Here is a 19,473-nt window from a genome sequence, read left to right on the forward strand (position 1 = left end):
TAACGTTTGCTCATAGTTATAAGGGCCTAGTCCAAGGACACTTTAATTTGTTTTTTTCTCTTTTCTATTCTATATATATAAATATATATATATATTTGGTTGTTTGATAGTATGTGGATTTGATTAAGATATTAATTAAGTTAATTTCCAAACGCGTTACCGATAACTTTGACAAAATGCACGCGGTATAAGTCATAAGTGGGAGATATATATGGACCCCCAATTACTTGTTACACACCTTAGCTTATTATTCAATTTCAAAGGCGGCCTAATTTGCAATCTTTGCTCATCCAATTGGGGCAAAGTTTTAAGATTAAAATTACTGCCTTTTTACCTTTCTTAAGTTTTAAAATCTCACTAGATTGCTTTCAATTTAATCCTATATTACAAATATATTTATGATTTGGGTTTTGTGTTTGATCCAGCTTTTAAGATTTATCCTTTTAATCTCTATTTTCATTTTTAATCCTAAGTATTGTTACATATTAATTAATTTGATTTTAATATTGATGAAATAGAGTAAAACTTAATTATTTACAGTTATTTTAAGTTTTTAAAATTAATTTATAAAGTGATTATTCAACCAAAAAAAAGTATTTTTTTTCTTTTTATTTAATTACTGTGCTTTCAATTTTTTTTTTTTTTATGTATTCTAAAAAGAAGGCTATTTTGATCTGGATACTTTTAAAAGCAAATTATTATGATTTTATCTCGATATTTTTAAACAATTACCATTATAACTTTTATAAAATAAAAGAAACATGAGCCGTAGTTGGTTAAGTTGAAGAAGTAATGTTTTAAAAGAGAAGTGATCAACATATTTCAATGCATGTGGCCAAACTTAAATTGAAAAGTAAACCATAAGTTGGACATATATGTACGCACCCTTTCACATCGTCAATTTATAAATTAAATTGGTAAAGTAGTGCATGCTTTGAAGATTTGCAATGTTGCCATCCTTGATTCCATTGATCATCACACACTTTAATTATTTTTTTCTCTATATATATACATAAAATATAACAAAATTTTACATTTATGATTATTTCATTTGATTAGAAGATATGGAATTTTGGTGTAGTTTTTTTTTATATCTCTTTTTACACATATTCATTGTGCCATTCATATTTTTGGTTGTTAATGATAATTAATGATCTCTCTATCCATATATTATTTTTGTCTTGCCCCTCTTCCCCCCACACCAATCATTTTCTAAATACATATATAGATCTCTTACTTATTGAATCTCATCTCCCACACATGTGCATATGAAATCACTTTTTCTTATTACTTTCGCTTTAAACACGTACTAATTATGACATGTAAACCTTTCTCCATGTGTGTGTATATATATTTTCTTCACAAACCCTCCTTTTCACATATTTTATATTTCTCTCTCTATGTTTGTTCTTTCCTCTCATTTTTTAGAAAAGATGTTTATCAGGTCATTCATTCTAAAGATACTTTAAAGGTTAAATTAAATTATCCATTCAAAATAGGTATAAATAGTTGAGAATCGTACACTCGTTCCATTATCAAAATAGTTTTGAGATTTAGTCTACGTTCATTTAGCTCAATTTTCATTAGTTTATTTATGTTTATGCATGCTTGACCTAAAATATATTTTTTTTTCCTCAATTTACTATGACAAAATCTTATGTTTATCTAACATGGTTATTGAGTAAACCACCTACTACCAACATAGGAACAAAAAAAGTTTAAATAAATTAAATAAACAACTCTAGAATTGAAAAAAATCAACGACTTACAAAAGAATAAATCTATTATGTGAAAAAAAACTATTACAATCACTAGAAACTTTTGTAATTACAAAAAAAAAAAGCTTTGGTACTTCTCAAACTTTTAATATCACTCTCAAACAGGCTAAGAGAATACAAAAAGTAATTAGAAATGTCTATAACCTGAAAAATTTGAAACCAAGTCATAAACTCATATTATAGTATTTTGAGTCCATCACTTCTTTGAGTGACGTTTTCAATTTGGGACAATAGTTATTATACTATTTAGTCAAATTAACATAACAAGTACGTCAAAGCACAAATGAAGCCCACACGAGTACTTAGTAAAAAAAAATGGTGAACTCAAAGAAGCTCCATCAATCTAGAAGGCCAAACAAATCGATTATCATGAAACTCATGTTTATTTATATTGTTGAATTGGTAATTTAAGTGTTGGGACAAAATTAAAGAAAGAAATAAAAGCTGGAAATACAAACATTTACGTGGAAAACTCCAATTTTCTCTCTTAATCCCAATTACAAGAACAAGCTCCTAATGCTTTTGGCCACACACACCTTTTACTCACTGTCCAACTAGAGAATATAACATTGCTAAAACTTAAAATGCTTTTTGACGAGACATTTGTAAAACAGAGGAGTTGAGCTCTTTTTATAAGTTTGGAGTCACCCACTTTTTTATAAAATAACGAATATAGACTGTGTACATCATCCAAAAGAGTCTTAGGTTTAAAAGTGATTACAATATTATTTTTTGTCTTGAAATCAATTTCATACAAATGAATTTTTGAAGAACACCAATCAATCCAGATGGACTCAAAATCTAAATATTTGTTTCAAAATATAAATCCTCCAATTTAAAATGTTTGTGGATTGTACATTAAAAGAAAGAAAAAGACTTTACCAATCTATACAGCTCAGTTTTGGAATAATTTTTTTCCTCCCGAGAGCTATTCCCAACGCATCTATTTGAATAAAGATTTTGGCAACATCTTTTTGTCAGTGGATTTCAAATGGCTTGTATACACATTTATTATTGATAATAGTTGTCAATACATCCATGGATCATCAAAACCATTGATCTATTTCTTGCCACACACATACATACTTTGAACCAAAATTTAAATTTCTCCTCTTTTCACTATAAATACACACACTATCTAGATCAGATCAGTATGGGAAGTGCTTTCAACACCATCATATATAACCTATCAAGTGCTTTCCCTTTTCATACTAATCAGAAAGTACTTCTAAAAAGAGAGTTTTTATATATGTATTTATATTGTTCAAATAATAAAAAAAACCAGGTTAAAAATAAACCAGCACCTTTATGTCACACACTGATCTGCACAATTGAAATGAAATTGGAAGTTTGGTAAAGATATAAATAAAAGATAGAAAAGCATATATATAGATATATAGAATACAAAGTGGGGAATTAGGTTGTAGTAGAGTAGTGATCAAAATAAAACCTATATAGGGTATTGTAATTATTATTATTATTATTATTATTATTATTATTATTATAGATGGTTCCACTAGGAAGTTTAATTAATTAAACAATTAAAGAATTAGAAATAGTAATGAGAGGGGGATTAATTTAGTATATGGTTGGTGGGAGGAGGCCCAAGTTCCCAAAGAGATTGATGAAGTGATAAGATAGATGTGGGGCTTATGATCACATATGCTTCTTCTTTTTTCATGGGAACCTCTCATTATGCCAACCTCATCAGCTGCATAATCAATTAACATTTTAACAAATGTTTCCTCTCTAGAAATGAAAAGTAAGGAAGAAAAACCCATTTTTTTTCCACCTAAAGGGGAAGAGGAAGGAGAAAAAATGGGCCTCGAGGGTTTTCTTTTTCTTTTTTTTTGGGTCCATCCTTTTCAAATAATTAAAAGAAAAGATGGGTTTTAGGGATATTGATTAGAAACTATAATAATACTCAATGAGAGTTTTAATCTTTAGTATTAATTGAAACAGTATGAAGGATTTTGGCAATATTATGGCAATATATGTATATATTATTGGTCATTATATATATTGTGCCTTTTTTCTTTTGTCTTAATCTTTGGTTTTATACTTTTAGATGTGATATTTTATAGCTATTGGATTGGTGAGTTTGTCTTATAGGGAGATGGTGGTTTACTATCAAATGTCTAGTTTTTTGTTTAAAGCATATATGACAAGGGGTTAGGAGATGTTACCTCTTTAATTTTTTTTATATATTCTAAATTAATAATCACATGACTACGTGGTTTACAACATCAAAACTTTTAGTATACCTCTACACAATAATATAATATTATTCATTTTGAACATACATTTTCATAACTTTACTTTTGGTTTCATTCGAAAAAGTCTTATACCTAATTAAGATAATTATTGATGTCATTAGCTAATATATCTACGATTACTTCCTTCTCTAACTTAGGTAGGATTTTGTTTGTGTATTTGAAATTCTATAGAAGATTTAATCACTAAAATATGATTTAGTTAAAAGGTCTAAACTAGGCTTATCGTTGAAAAAACAATGAGATTAGGAGTTAATTTACTTTGTCTTTAATGATAATATTAATTAATTAGCTTTTGAAATAGATATATATATACTACTGAATTCAATTTTCTTTAAGATGAGATGCATTCGATTGAAAACTTTTGACAAAATTGGTCACTTTTTTACTTAATACTTTCCTTTTGCAAAGGGGTTGATTTTTGAACATATAAACCCAAAACTCTTGGTTTTTTTTATTTTATTTGAAAAACATATTGGTAGGAAATAATCAATTCAAAAGTTGTAGATAATGGTTAAATTACTTTACTTATATATATGACTATATTTTCCTAAACTTTACACTATTAAATCTTTTTTATTATATCCACTTTCCAACAAGTCACTCCTCAAAGAAAGAACCATTTGAAGATCTTACTGTATATTTATTTATTTCCTCCTCTTATGTAAATTAATCACGTATTTTTCTGATTAATTACCTCTAGGAAATCGTAAATAGTTACCAACATAGATATACTTTTTTATACCGTTATCATATAAATGATTCAATCATTTAACATATCAAACTATTTTCGGTGATTTAGATTTTTTGGAACAATGTTAGATTTAATATGATGCGAACATTTGTAATGTCGTTTCTCACTTCAATTAATTCGTCTCATCCCAAAACGGATAGGAGTTGGTTCACATATTTGATATAACTAAAATTTTGTCCAAACCCCCATCAATAACTAAACTTCTCGAACATTGGTGATTTACAATTTCAATATCTATGGAGTCTTCTTTTGAACAATATTATTTTCGTCGTTATAGTGTAAGTTATAATTATCTTCATTTACATATATTGCTCACGATCATTTTTTTACTTCTATTCTTTAATATTAATCATGTAGATAAAATCTTCACTATTTGCAACAAAATGTGTGATGATCAGCGTATTGGACTTAGTGATAAATCATAATTAGTGCTAGATAAAGTGATAGTTATCTCAAATATAGTATGGTGTTAGTTCGATATTACTAATAATACAACTAAAGTCATAGTTCACATCTTGTTCATGGCTAAATCTAATTCATTTGACTTTCAAAATCAATGTATCCTTTAGTTTAGCATTGTACATACCTCCATGTACATTCAAATAGAATAATTTGATGCTACCTATTTTGAGCCTAATCTAGTATGGAGTACTTTTATTTTTCACCCAAAAGTACTTTTGTACGAAAACATTTCTCAAAACCAAAGAACATTATTTCTACGTACTTTTGTATATAAACTAAAGTACCCTACTTTCCAATTATTCTTCAAAATGCCTTTGCTTTCCTATTTATAATAGTGATCTTAGATGCTTATTCAAATTAAAAATTCAAACATGAAACCCTGTGTTAGCACTCAAAAATACATATTTAATATAGTTTAGGAAAGAAATCAAGCAAAAAGAGAACAAAAACAAAAGCATGTTTAATACAAAGCAAAGTCAAACAAAAGAAGAAAAAAAAAAAGCAAAGGGAAATGTCTACAATCATTATTAAACTAAAATGTGCCTAAATAAACGTAGATTTAAAAATAAACATTATTAAACGTACTGATATTTTAACCAATATTTTTACATTTTTTGTACATTTGATTTTGACATAAATAATGAATTAATATCTCTATTATATCGTGAAATGAACTATAAAAACATAAATAAAAATGGATAAGTTATATTTTTGATATATTGTTTTAAAGAACATTAATCTAATTAACAATTGAAGGAACCGAAATTTAAAACGAACGGTTGAAAGAGACATAAACGGTCAAAGAAAAATGTTTTGTTGTAGGAGTGTTTGCTGGTCCTATTGGTGTATCTTTGGGAAAAGCAAAAATAGGCCATCATCACCACACACTTTATCATCTTCTAAACTTTGTTTAATGATATATAATAAAAGGAAAACCAGAATGTTTAATTAAGTTTCAGATTAAGGTGTCTTGTTTTGAGTGATTTGTGTTAATAATTAAAATAATATTCCAATTAGAACAATCCATTCTTTAATTTTATTCTGTATTGAGGGTCCCAAGTCCCAAATAGGGATTTTGGTATGGCGCTCCTCTAATCATTGTATTTCTTTTCTTTTGTTGGTTTACTAAATTAAGTTCAAATTTTGGTGGTAATAAGGTCTTAAAAAGCATGCTGAAAAGAATGAGAGTTTTAACCCTACAAAATAATAAAGCTTACTCCTAGACATAAAGACAAAAGCAATGCAAAGAGTACAAAATAACTTTCTACCCTTTCCTTTTCCTTTTTTCTTTTTTAATACCACATTTTTCTCTCCATTATTTCTTATCCTTAATCATCTCCCCTTTTCTATCCAAACTAATCTTTCCTGCTTTGACATTTTAATCACTTTTCTACTCTTTGTTTTTTTTTTATATATATATTTCATTCAAATCCGAAACTTTTTTGCTATTTTAAATCAAATTGAAATGTTTTCTAATATGATAAACTTTTAAAAACATATATCTACCCATCCTTCACGAAGGAAGTTGTGTTAAGTTCATAGAAATTCAATCGATGGGAGAGGGTAGATTTTGATTTTGATTTGTATAAGTGTATTAGTGTATTAGGTTTGGATCGTAAAAGAAATCAAAAGGTGTGATAAATAAAGATTTGAAAGAGAGGGGAAAGTGGGGAAATTAAAATGTGGCTTTTTCAGCCTTTATTTTTGGGGTTATGTCTTTAATTTGTAGTGAAGTGAAGAAAAGAAAAGAAAAGAAAAGGTATGATTTTTTTGTTGATGGGTTGGGACAAAATATAAGATAGGCGGATCCCATGTTAAAATTGAAAAAATAAAGGTCCCACGTGTGGAACAGAAATTAGAGAGTGTGTGTGTGTTATGCAATTATAATTTCATCCCTATTTAGCTTTTCTTATATATATATATATATATGCATATATATGTATGTTGGGGTTCACTTACTTGGGGATTCCAACAATGTGGGCACCCCATTCTCCTAGATATTGCTGCTGCCTACTTACCTTTTCAATATCATTCATTCTTACTATTCCTTTTCTTTCTTTCCCTTATCTTTTTATACATACCACGCTCTTCCTAAAGATAAATGCTTTGGGAATCCTATGTTCCATTTCTTACACTCTTACTCCCTTCTTCAATCATATCTAACCACCCTTCCTTTTCCATCTTTAATCTATCAATCCATTCTTCTATCATCTAACATTTCAACCTTCTTTTCTACTTTAGAATTTGTGAGTATCTTCAGACTTCTATATGTCATTCTAAACACGATTAAGTTTATGTGACTCTTAATATTTAGTTTTTATTTTTTTCATATAAATAGAAATTTTGTTCTTATTTATTTAATTTTATAATACTATGTAATTCACTTTCTTTCCTTATATCGTAGTTGTCTTTTTTTTATATAAAAATTGATATTAATTTATATAGGTATTTTTTTAATAAAAAAATTAAACTAGTAGATTGTTTTGTTGAGGAAACTAACAACTAAAATAATAAAACTATATTAATTTAGAAAGAAATTAGAATAAATATTTTAGGTAAGTTCAATTGATATTAGTTAATTATAAACTAACGAATAATTATAAGAGAATTTTGAAAAATTATATTATATGTAAATTTAAGACATTTTCTGATGAAAATCTCACAAAACAAATACAATTACTTAGTATATCCATCTAAGTATGGTTACCTAAATGTTGGATATTATAGTTTATGGATTATAGTAGTCTATATTTGAGGTGTAAACCATTTTATTCTCAAATATAATAGTATGTGTTTAAAAGTACATATAATTTGATTTATGTGAATGAAAATAAGATAAGATGGATGTCAAATGGTAAACACGGTTACAATGTGGAAGTTGAAAAAATAAACAGAATCAACGTTTCTTTTTAAAAAAAATAGTAATTCAATAAGTTATTCATGTAGAAAATAAGAAAATTTAGGTTTAGTTAGAAAGACTAATTATTATAATTTTAAGTTAAAAACATTACTCCACTAAATTATTATGATTATTATTATTTTGAATGTTTGATAATTTGTATTGAAATGTAATAAAAATCCCAGTACCCAAAAATTGATGTCACACTCACTCAAGTCTCAACTGGCAACCTACTACTGCTCTAAATACTGTTTCCAATAATCAATACAAAATCAAACTCCATTTTGATGTTTTGGTTCTTTAATCATGTCTTTTACTTGGAGGCACACTGCTCCACAATTCCCCCCCAATAAATAAATACAATATCCACACAAAGATCACATTCTATATAAACTTTTTAGACTTTTAATTAATTAAACTCCCCCATATATATGTATGTATAGAGAGAATTTGAATGAGAGAGGGCCATCCCCAGCCATGTCTTTGTAGCAGCATTACACTCTGTCAAATTAGCAAAACACACAGCACTTTCTCTTTACCATTTCTTTATATAAAGATCCATTTATTGAGTTTTTTCTTCTTTTTCTTCTTCATCAAAACACAGCATACTGAACTTCTTTCTCTCATTTCTGCCCTTGACTTGACCTCACCCCCCATGTTTTTATTATTATTATTATTATTATTTGGTGGTAGACAAATGCTGATACATGGTCAAAAGTCTGGAATGAACAAGCTGTCAAAAAAATCTCAGCTAACTTCACTTCCTCAAAATCCAATTTATTCCTTTTTTTTTTTTTCTTTCTTTCTTTCTTTCTCTCTGCCCAAGTCTGTATTGCCACCAAACTTTGTTTCAATGGGACTACAAAAATAAAAAATAAAAAATAAAGAATGATCTTGTCAGACTCACACACCCTCTAACAACTAAAGTAACTCACTTTCTTTCTTTAATAATCCAAGTTAACATATTGAAACTTCAACTAAATGACCTTTTTTTTTTACATTTAGCACTTTTAATGGACATGTTAAAACTCATATCTCCATGCATATTTATATGATTGAAATTAAAGAGGTTTTTTGATTGGGGCCATATGTGTGTGTGTGTGTTTTAAAGCTACACCCATCTTCATCAAACTGAATTCATTCATTTCTCTGCCTATTGAAATGATTTGCTTTAATTTTGTAAGCCTTTAGAGGGTCCCATGAAAAAATAGGTCTCTTCTCTTAAGTTTTAATGGAGATTGTAAGTTAAAAAGTTGGCAATGGATGACCTTCTTCTTCTTTTCTTTTTTTTTTCACTGCAAACTGCAGACTTGCATGAAATTTTAGCCATTAATTATTACCATTTGAGAAATCTTTTTCAAAAAAAGAAACAAAAAAAAAACTATTATTATTACATTACTAAAAATGTCACATTCTCAGTTGTCAATTGTCATGTCCTTGCACAAAAGTTGTGGGTTGAAATGGGCCAGAAGGTTATGATTAATTTTCAAGGCCCATGTCATTTCAATGATGTCTAATTGGGCCTACCACCCATTTATGGGCCTACAATTTCCATCTCTAGCTACCTTGAAGTGAGACACACACACACCCAATACTTAATTGGGCTCACAGCCTGGGCTGTGAGAGTTGACATCATAACATTTGGGGTCAGTACTCTCAGATCAGATGCTCTCATGTTTTTTCTTTCTTCTATTTCATTTCATTTCACTTATGGTTGTGCCTTGTTAGTTTAGGGTTTAAATTACAAGTTCTAGAGGTTAAAAAGTCATTCCAAACCGACCTTAAGAGATGGATGAATCGAGAGAAGAAAGTTTTGAACTTTATAGTATGCATAGCTTATGTATGTTGGTGAAATGGGTGAACATAAAGTTTTTTTGTTTTGGATTTGAATGGAAGTCCATATGATGGGTTAATAGAGCATGATTGAAGTATCCATACTTGGTTTGGTTGCATTATTTATGAGTAGATTTGATTTGACCTTCAAAATGATAGCTCTGCCGTCCCAACCAAGTAAGTTGCCCTCTTCTTGTTTTTTCTAGTACCACTGCTTCTCTTCTCATGTGCTCCCTCATTAACTGTGTACCAAAAAAACAATATATGTTGAAATTATTAGTAAGTTTAGGTTGGTTTATGTTACCTTATTTGGCCTCAACCAGACTCAAATGAGTTAATAACCTAATCCAAACTACATAGATTGAGTTGTGTTGATTGATTTGATTGGTTTTTCTGGAATGATCCAGTTTTTTTTTTAACACTCCTAATACATATAATAATAATAATTCATAACATATACAGTTCAATTATATTTGAAGACTAGAACTTTAAATTTTGGTTAAGTTATTCAATTTTAGTTAAATACATTATATAGATCTTAAATTTAGTCCTCTACAAGACAATCACTCCACTCATGAAAGAGTAGCTTAACATCCCATTATCAAGAGATTTCAAAACTATTTTAGGCCGACTAGGTAAGTACTTACCACAAAATTATGTGCAAGTTTAAAATGTCATTTTAAATGTTCAAAAAGAATTAATAAACACTTAAAAGTCACTTAACGTACTCTTAAATCTATATTTTTTCACACCTAAGTATACTTATTAGTTCCATCTCAAACATAACTTGGCTGATTAAAAGTAAAATTATACAATTTTGTGTTTAAAACTTCATCCTCCAATTATTGAACTAAACAAAATACATATGAAACAAATCACAACTCACTTAGTTATAATATCAAATTCTGATGATTGGTATTTCTATGTTTTTCGAGACTTAATATCTGACACAAGGAATAAATTAATATTTTCATTATATTATCGAAAAGTTCTTAAAACATAAAAAATAAGCTTTAAAATGTCATTTGTGTAAACAAAAGAATTTTTTAAAAAAACAAAAAAAATCAACAAATTATTTACATTCTACAGAACAAAATCACTAAGAGATAAAATTTATTACACTTGATTTTTTTATGAATTGGAAATATTTGGTCGGTTCTACTTTGACAATTTTCCAATGATAAACTTATTAACTTGTTTTAAAATTATATTTATCAACTCATTTTTCTTTATTTTTTGAATTTTTTGTTTGTGTAATTATTTTAAAATGTGCCTATTAAAATTTATAAAAACTTCATTAAAAAAGTTATGTGAACTTAATATATCGATATAACATTTTAAACTTTGATAGGATGACAAAAGGGAAAAAAAGTTTTAGAAACCAATTTTCTAACTATCCAAATGAAAATGATTTGAACATTGACATCTTAATTAATCTTGATTATACAATAATTATACGTTAGGCTAGTGGTGAAAAAAAAAGAGAGATAATCTCACTAAGTAACTAAGAGATCATGAATTCAATCAATGATAACTGCCTACCTAAGAATTAATTTCCTACTTGTTACCTAAAAACTATTTTTTTTAGGTAAGTGATTACCGTTGAAATTCTTACAATGGCATGTATAGGTTTGAGTGACACTATTTATGGACATGGTGTTTGTATGGAAGAACGAAAGCGGATGATATTTGAGGCATATGAAAGAATAATGCGTAAGTTGATGACACTAATATTTTCATTACTATACATGGTGGAGTCAGAAAAAGTAAAATTAAATTATACAATGTCATCTTACATTTATAAAATTCGAACTACGCATCACATAGTGAACAAAGTAGAGTGGAGGATATGCTTTGTTTCAACATGCGGTGAGAAAATGGTTTAGAACAAACCAATTTGACCATACTCACCTTGACAAACTATGGTGATGATTTGGTGATTGGATTACTAATCAAATAATAGTAATATTTACAATACTACGCAATCAAATTCGGAAGTTTTAAAGTGAACAACTAGAATCAAACACAACAATTAGTGTTAAAAATCTTATGATACATTTTCTTCGACAAGTCCTTCAACAATTAGTACACTATGTGGGCATGCAATTAGGCATACAAGGAACCATCAACATGACCAACTTGAACATATATCGTACATGCAAATGTGTCTTGAAATTTCGGTCCTCTATTTTAATTTGTTGTTGAACATAAGATTGAAATTACAATGAGATAGACAAAAAAGATTAACCAATTCAAAGCTATGGAAGGAGCATCATAATTAGCAATTTGTAACTTCAAACCCACTCTAGTTAATATACACTTGACTCAATGCTTTTATAGATCCATCCGGTTTGAAAGTAGGCATTTACAACATTTAACAACTTATAAATGTAGTCTAACCTCCATCCATGGATAAACATCTCAATCATATAGTTCTGGCAAAATTCAATACAGAACTGTATACTAATTCCCACAATTTGGTACACATATATAAACGATACTCATACACCCTCCATCCAAATCCCAAGAAGAAATTCAAAAACAAAAAAAGGAGTAAAGTTAGAATTACGTACACAAAGGGAACTGAATGGATATATCCCTAAAATCCTTTAGGGCCAGTTTCTTTAGGAACAGCAGGTTTATCCGCCATAGAAAGACAGTACTTAGCGATCTCTCTGAACTTGGGAACGCTCCTAAGATCAACCTTAGTACCATCTTGGAGAGTAATTACAACATCACCCCATTCTCCGATGAAACGTGGCACCACCTGAACGTCCTTTATCACATTATACGAGAAATCGCTCCTATCCTCACCCGTCAGTCCCGAAATCACCGTCACCCGTAGGTTGGTGAATCTGTATCTGAGGTAAAAAGCCCTAGAAACGGCGGCCAGAGTTAGGGGCAACCAAAGCAGAGTAAAACCCAGAAGAAGATTTGCTACCAGGTCGCCGTAGTGGGCGCCGCCGTCGAAGAAAACGATTTCTTCGGCGGCGTTTTTGGAATTGGCGGCGGCGCGAGAAGTGTTGGTGGAGGAGGAGACGAAGATGCGGGTGGTGGGTCTGTTGAACTGTGGAGTGATTTTGGAGGGGAAATTGTATAAGAAGGGTCGGTGGGTTGAGGAGGAGGAGGTGGTGGCAGTGGCGGCGGTGGCGGTGGCGGTGGGTGAGAAGATGGAAGTGGAGGAGCCGGCCATTTGGGGGCGTTATCCGGAAGTGTAAGGGAAGAAATGAAGCAGAGAAATGGTTAAAAGGATGATTTTGAGATCTCTTGCTTTCTATTGGTTGGAGGATGAATTGTGGGGCCTAAAAGCTGTGGTCAATTAGAGGACTGATTATTAATGGATTTTATTTCGGCCACGTGGCCTCCTCTACTTTTATTTCTTTTTATTAACATTTGGGGTATAGATCTGTAATTTTAAGGGAATGAGGTCCGGTTATGTGTAGGCCCAATAATATTGGGCCTTGGCATATAGGTCCAAGTCCAATGAGATTAAGATTCTCCAGAGATGGTGTTGTTGAATGTTGGGTATCAAAATAGAAAAGAATATTTAATGAGTTCCTACAGTCTCTATCCCCTATGGTGTGTTTTAGGTGCATACACGAGTCCGGTTGGATAGGGTTGGAAGAAATTTATGAACCAACTCAGAGTATCTCAATTGCAAACAAACCAACAGTTCAATATGCAACGAATTTGAGGTTGGGTTAGTATGTTGGTTTTAATACATTTTTTAATTTTGAATGTATTTTATAACTCATTTAACAGATTTAATATTTCTAGAATTCATGGATTTATCGAATGTAGAAATGTAAGTTTTAGATCTTCATTGTACAATATTTAAATTATAATTAATACAACAACTAAAGCCCTATTTGATATAATATAAAGTTGATAAAGCTATCAAACATTCTTAAAATTAAGATACATGCATTTATTTACATTGCAATTTAACTAAAGGAAAGAGGATTTGAGTCTCATAAATGGTTGAATGTATTTAATATATATAATCTTCGTCTTTTTAGTATTACAAATATGAAGTATGAAAAAATATATACAAGACAAACTACTAAATTTTACCTTTGTTGGCTATAAACTTAACCTTGATGTATATATTAGGGTTTTGTAGAAAAGAGTGTACGAAGCTAATTGTATTGGTGCATCCGATTCTAAAATATGGAGTGAAATGAATTTTACTTAATGATATTAATATGAACTAACCCTATCTCTCAAGATAGAAGATTCAATTAATTACTCACCCAACTAATAGTATTAAAAAGAAAAAGAAAACACAGAAATAAGAATAGAGCAGAGGATGGATGCCCAGACCAGAAGGGAATACAGAACTTGTCGGCTTCTCTTTAAATTTATGTAATGTCAGTTTCTTTTTTGTTAATTTATTTGAACTATAGCATGAGCAGTTGCTAATTACATTAATTAAATTAAGTAAAGCAGTTTAATATTTCCTCAAAACTTTAAAACTTGCTAATTACATCCAAACATCTCCACTGTCTCTCCTATATAAGGCCCTACTCATCGTCCATAATTGGGTTTGTGTCTTTTCAATTTAACCTTCTACTGTTTATAAAGTTTCGTCTTATTATTATTATTATTATTTTTTTTTTAAGTTTTAAAATTTTCAATTATATCATCCAACTCTTATCACCCTAATTAATTTGGCTGCCAATGGTTTGGGTTTTACAAGCATTTTTTTGCTTATATCTTTAAAATTTTCAACTTGGTGTTTATCTTGTTTTCAACTTCATCATTTTCTATCAAAAGAAGAAGGAAAAGAAAAAGAAAAGGTCTTAGAGTTATATACATATTTAAAAATGGTTACTAAATGCTCCAATTTTTTATAAATTAAATTCTAAAAAAATAAATCACACTTTCTATTATGTTTATGTTTAAATCACTCACTAACACAAATATTTTCGGTATGTTCGTAACAGTTATCAATTACTCCGATACCTTCTCTAAAAGTATAGTTTAATTGCTTCAAGTTTCTTCTTGTATGGACGTGACTGAAGCCATTTATCTGCCTCTACTGTTCTATTGAAGAATCACAAAGTTTGGATTTTATGGGCAAATTTATAATATATGTATGTGTGTGTGTGGGTATATATATATAAACCTATCTACTATTATCATTATTATTATGGTACATAGATATAGATGATAGAAGGAAGTCTAAGGTTGGACTTTTAGACCAAACCATACCGATTGTTCGTATAAAGGTAAAACTTTGACTTTTGGACTAGAATTGTGGATCAAACCTATTATGCCATAGAGTTAGTTTTTCACAAATAGAAAAGATAGTGTTAAACTTCAATATATCTTCCATTGATATTATACAGTCGTGAAAATGAAGCTGTCTTGGATATTATATAGTTGTTTGAGTTTCTTTTGAAGTTAAAAAATCCTTAGCCAAATATTTGGGAGTGCATCCAAAAAGAAAGTAAAAACTTGGAAGCAATATGATCAAACTTAATTAACATCTCCTAAACTTTTCATGAAAGTAGTCACTTAATTCATAAATTTGAATGGATGACCATTTAATTTATATATGTAATTTTAGCTTTTGTAACTATTTAGTCTTTAAATTTTGATAAGTAATAATTTAGATCCTATACATTTAGTAATGTAGTTTCATATGTACAATTGAGATTTAATAAAATTTTCTATACATACAACATAATGAAAAGAAAAAAAGAAAAAAGAACTCATTTCTAAGTAATACTACATCATAAAAGTCGAACCCCTAATTTTGTTGAATTTTTCTTTTGGTATAGACTAAATTATTACAAAGTTTAAAGAGTATGAACTATATTAAACGATTAACTTGTTATAAATATTAAAAAAATATTAAAACATAGAGAGATTAAATTGTTAAGGACTTCTTATAGACTAAATTGTTTTACTTATACGAACGTTATGTACAAGAACTATATTTTATTCTAATAGTCTAGGGTTATGTTTAAATATAGTCAAATGTTACTCTATATCATTAATAACTATTATGATATTTTGTTGTATTTAAAAATATTTTCTAACTGTTCTTTTATTTTTGAAAGAATTGTTAAAGTTTAATGTGGATATTTTGAGTGTATGTTACATAATGAAATTGTGAGGATTAAATTGAATAACTAGAAAGGAAAGATGTGGAAATGAGTAGAGGAGTGGGTGGGAGTGGGGGTTCACATGAGAGGAGAAAGAGGTGTGTGTAATTATCATAAGTTATATTGATACCTCATCTTGTTATGTTGTTTTTTTGTTTGGGTATCAATTTGTGATTATAAAGAAGAAGAAAAATCAGTGATTGTGAAGAGGTCTATTTCACGAGAGAGCGACCATTTCTCCAACTTTCCTTTGTTTTTTTCTAAACCATTCTTCCATCTCTTTGTCTTCTTTCCAATCTTGGGATGTGTGTTTGATTCCCTCTCCCTCTATTCAATTATTTTCTCTTTTTATTTTTAATACCTGCCTTTGCCTTTTCATGGTAGATTTTTCTTTTTCATGCACCCTAAATCATCACTCAAAATCATTGCAATCCAATATATTCACTTTATTATGTCACACAGAAAAACTAAGCATATAATACTAAACCCTTTTTTATTTTTAATGCTATTAACTCCTCCAAATGCCTCATCCAATAATATTAGATAATCTTCTGATAGAATTTACTTACTTAAAATTCAAAACCCCCAAACAAAAAAAAAAAAAGAAGAAGAAGAAGAAGAAGAAGAACATCTTTTTTATTCATTCCTCCATAAGGGGGTTCTCAATAACCGCCACCTGAAAATATAAATATGATATATATTGATCCACTAATTTATACAATGACAAATAATAATCTAACACCAAAAAGGAAAAAGGGAAGAAAAAAAAAAACACAAACCTTTAAGTTGAGAAGAAAAATGAAAAGAGAGAAAGAAAAAACTCATGACAAATTATGCAAATTCATTGGGGGAGGGGGTGGGAAGAAGAAAAGTCTTGATGATCATATTTCTCTGAGAAAAATCCAATTAAATTAAACATATTAATATTATGACATTATTAATATATAATTTTTTTTTTTTTTTTTTTTTGATATTATGGGAGATGGAGATGGAGATGGAGATATGGAGATGGAGACGGGGATAGAGATGGAGGAATTTTGATGATGATGAAGATGATGATATATGATGAATATCAGTTGAAATGTTGTTGCTCCAACCAAGGCCAAAAACCCGAGTGATCGTCCATTCCACAGAACATATTGGACAAACTGCTGCTTTCTTCTTTAGGGATTTGATGATGATTATCAATTTGTTTTGGTGGATGGTCTGATGATCTTGATGAGGTTTGAAAGAGTTGAGCTAATGCTGGAGGCCTTAATGATGAAGAAGTGGGAAAAAGTGGCCTATTTGTTGGATGTTGTTGATGAGGACTATCAATGGCTGGTGTTCTTGATATGTCTAATTTTATGTTATCAGAGCTGTTTTCACTTCTGTTACTGCATGATCCCTCTGTTTCTTTGTTCAAGTTGATTGATTCTGTTGGCTCTCTACTTTTTAGTGCCATTATCTGCATATTGATCACCCAATCAAAAAAAGAAAAATTAAACTTCCTTAGCTTCAATATAATTTACATTTTATATACATATACATCCACCCTTTCTAATTCTTTTTAATTCCCAAAATTCATCCAAAAACTTAAATTAGATGACTCTATGAGTAGAAGTCAATACTAACTAATAATTAGAGAGGATGTTTCAACACTACACATCGATTATTCATCTAAAAACTTAAAAGTTAAATATAATTGAGAAAAGTAAATTTAATATTAATGTTGTCTCTCTCTCTCTCTCTCTCACAGACACATAATCCTATGCACCTTTTTGGAGTCATCATTACCATATTTTTGCGTTCAAAATCTGAACTTTAATCATCATGTACTAATATTATTAGTATGAAAATGTAAAGTTGATGAAGGAATTGATTATATAAATTTAAGGATTTATCGAGAGATTATATAATTACCTCTGCTTGAAGTTTTTGGTTGTGGGATTTGAGAGCTTCATTATCTGATTTGATAGCTTCAAATTGTCTCTTGAGAAGATCGTAGTCTTTTTCAAGTTGTTTAGTCTTCCATCGAGCCCTTCTGTTTTGAAACCAAATAGCAATCTGTCTTGGCTGTAAACCAAGAGCTCTAGCAAGCTGCATTTTTCTCTCAGGTTCAAGCTTATTCCCCAATTCAAAATTCTTCTCAAGTGTTTTAACTTGCTCCATATTAAGTCTCCTCTTTTTCTCACCTGCCTGTGACCCATCATCAGAAAATTCATCCTCACCGTTATTCCCTTCTTCAACCATTTCCGTCCCCGAAAATGACATAGATCGTTTTCCTAGAAAAGATGCAACCCCTGCAAAAAGAAACCATAAAGATTCAATTATTTTTTTTTTGTTTATCAAAAACCCATCTCAAAAGAATCAACCTTTACTCTTGTCTTTTTAGATATATGATTGAGAAAAAACTTAATTACCATGAAAATCTTGAGGAGTGCAAGAAGGTAGAATTGGGTTGAGAGATGGAGGAGAATTAGAGTGGTGATGATGATCATGATCTTCATGCGAAGGTTGTAACATGAAATTTGCTGGAAAAAAAGCCATCCCATTACTTGTCATGGTGGCCGGAGCTTCAATCGCCGCCGTATGCGGCTGGAATCTTGTCTTTGTTAATCGAAGTAGAGAGGATTGAATTTATGAATCGGGTTTCTTCCTTTTTCTTTTTCTTTTTTTAAATTCCCTTTCTTGGGTTCACTTAGAGAAACACACAATCCTTTTTTTTTTCTTTTTTGAAAAGGCCAACTTGGGTTGGTTCAATTAATGGAGAGAAGAGAGATGGGAGGGATTTATATGTGAAATATTGGGTTATATACCATATTAGCTTCTACAAAGACCTCCATTAATTTCTTCTCTCTAATAGATACGTAGAAAGAGAGAGGGAAAATAAAAAGAAAAGAAAAGAGAACGTGTGATCTCACTTCTTCTTAGCTTCGTATTTGTGCTGCAGGATTCTTTTATTTTATATATATATTATTGAGGTATGTATAAATCAAGCAGCTTTTAATTACAAATTTTCATCTTGTACGGATATATATATAATGAAGAGAAGCTAAAAAATAGTTTAATTAAAGAGAAACACAAACAACAGCTGCAGTAATTGAAACATTTTATTATTCATTATATTTATTAATTTCAGATATTTAGTATATATTATTTACACAAAATCTACATTACTTAACAATAAATCAAACAGGGTCATGTCAAAGTATAGTGTAAATAAATTAGCTTAGGAGGAAGAAAGTAATGATTTAGAGGTTTAAGTCAAAAAATTTCATCATTAGCTTCAATCAAAGAGTTAAGAGTTAATGGGTAACTTTTTTTGAAATCTTTTTGGAGAAAAATGAATGGCACTTTTTCCACAAATCATCTTATATAT

General features: G+C 29.5%; 2 protein-coding genes across 2 annotated transcripts; both read right to left on the minus strand.

The window, feature by feature from the left end:
* Nucleotides 1-12,284: 12,284 nt before the first annotated feature.
* Nucleotides 12,285-13,246, minus strand: LOC101221820. Its single transcript, XM_004135140.3, has one exon. It carries the CDS (start codon nucleotides 13,190-13,192, stop codon nucleotides 12,599-12,601), a length of 594 nt encoding a protein of 197 aa, XP_004135188.1. The 5' UTR covers nucleotides 13,193-13,246; the 3' UTR covers nucleotides 12,285-12,598.
* A 3,481-nt stretch (nucleotides 13,247-16,727) lies between these two features.
* On the minus strand, nucleotides 16,728-19,021 carry LOC101221595 (homeobox-leucine zipper protein ATHB-13). The gene is made up of 3 exons (XM_004135139.3): nucleotides 18,515-19,021; nucleotides 18,015-18,394; nucleotides 16,728-17,559 (listed from the first exon to the last, which is right to left on the minus strand). Exons 1-3 carry the CDS (start codon nucleotides 18,654-18,656, stop codon nucleotides 17,185-17,187), a joined length of 897 nt encoding a protein of 298 aa, XP_004135187.1. The 5' UTR covers nucleotides 18,657-19,021; the 3' UTR covers nucleotides 16,728-17,184.
* Between the last annotated feature and the right edge of the window lie 452 nt (nucleotides 19,022-19,473).

The sequence above is a fragment of the Cucumis sativus genome, chromosome 5, assembly GCF_000004075.3.
Source record: "Cucumis sativus cultivar 9930 chromosome 5, Cucumber_9930_V3, whole genome shotgun sequence".
NCBI lineage: Eukaryota > Viridiplantae > Streptophyta > Magnoliopsida > Cucurbitales > Cucurbitaceae > Cucumis > Cucumis sativus.

Coding starts and splice junctions, on each gene's coding strand:
- LOC101221820 (XM_004135140.3), bottom strand. CDS start 13,192: ATGGCCGGCTCCTCCACTTCCATCTTCTCACCCACCGCCACCGCCACC.
- LOC101221595 (XM_004135139.3), bottom strand. CDS start 18,656: ATGACAAGTAATGGGATGGCTTTTTTTCCAGCAAATTTCATGTTACAA. Junction 18,395..18,514: donor CACTCCTCAAGATTTTCATG/GTAATTAAGTTT, acceptor TTCTTTTTGCAG/GGGTTGCATCTTTTCTAGGA. Junction 17,560..18,014: donor ACCAAAAACTTCAAGCAGAG/GTAATTATATAA, acceptor ATCAATATGCAG/ATAATGGCACTAAAAAGTAG.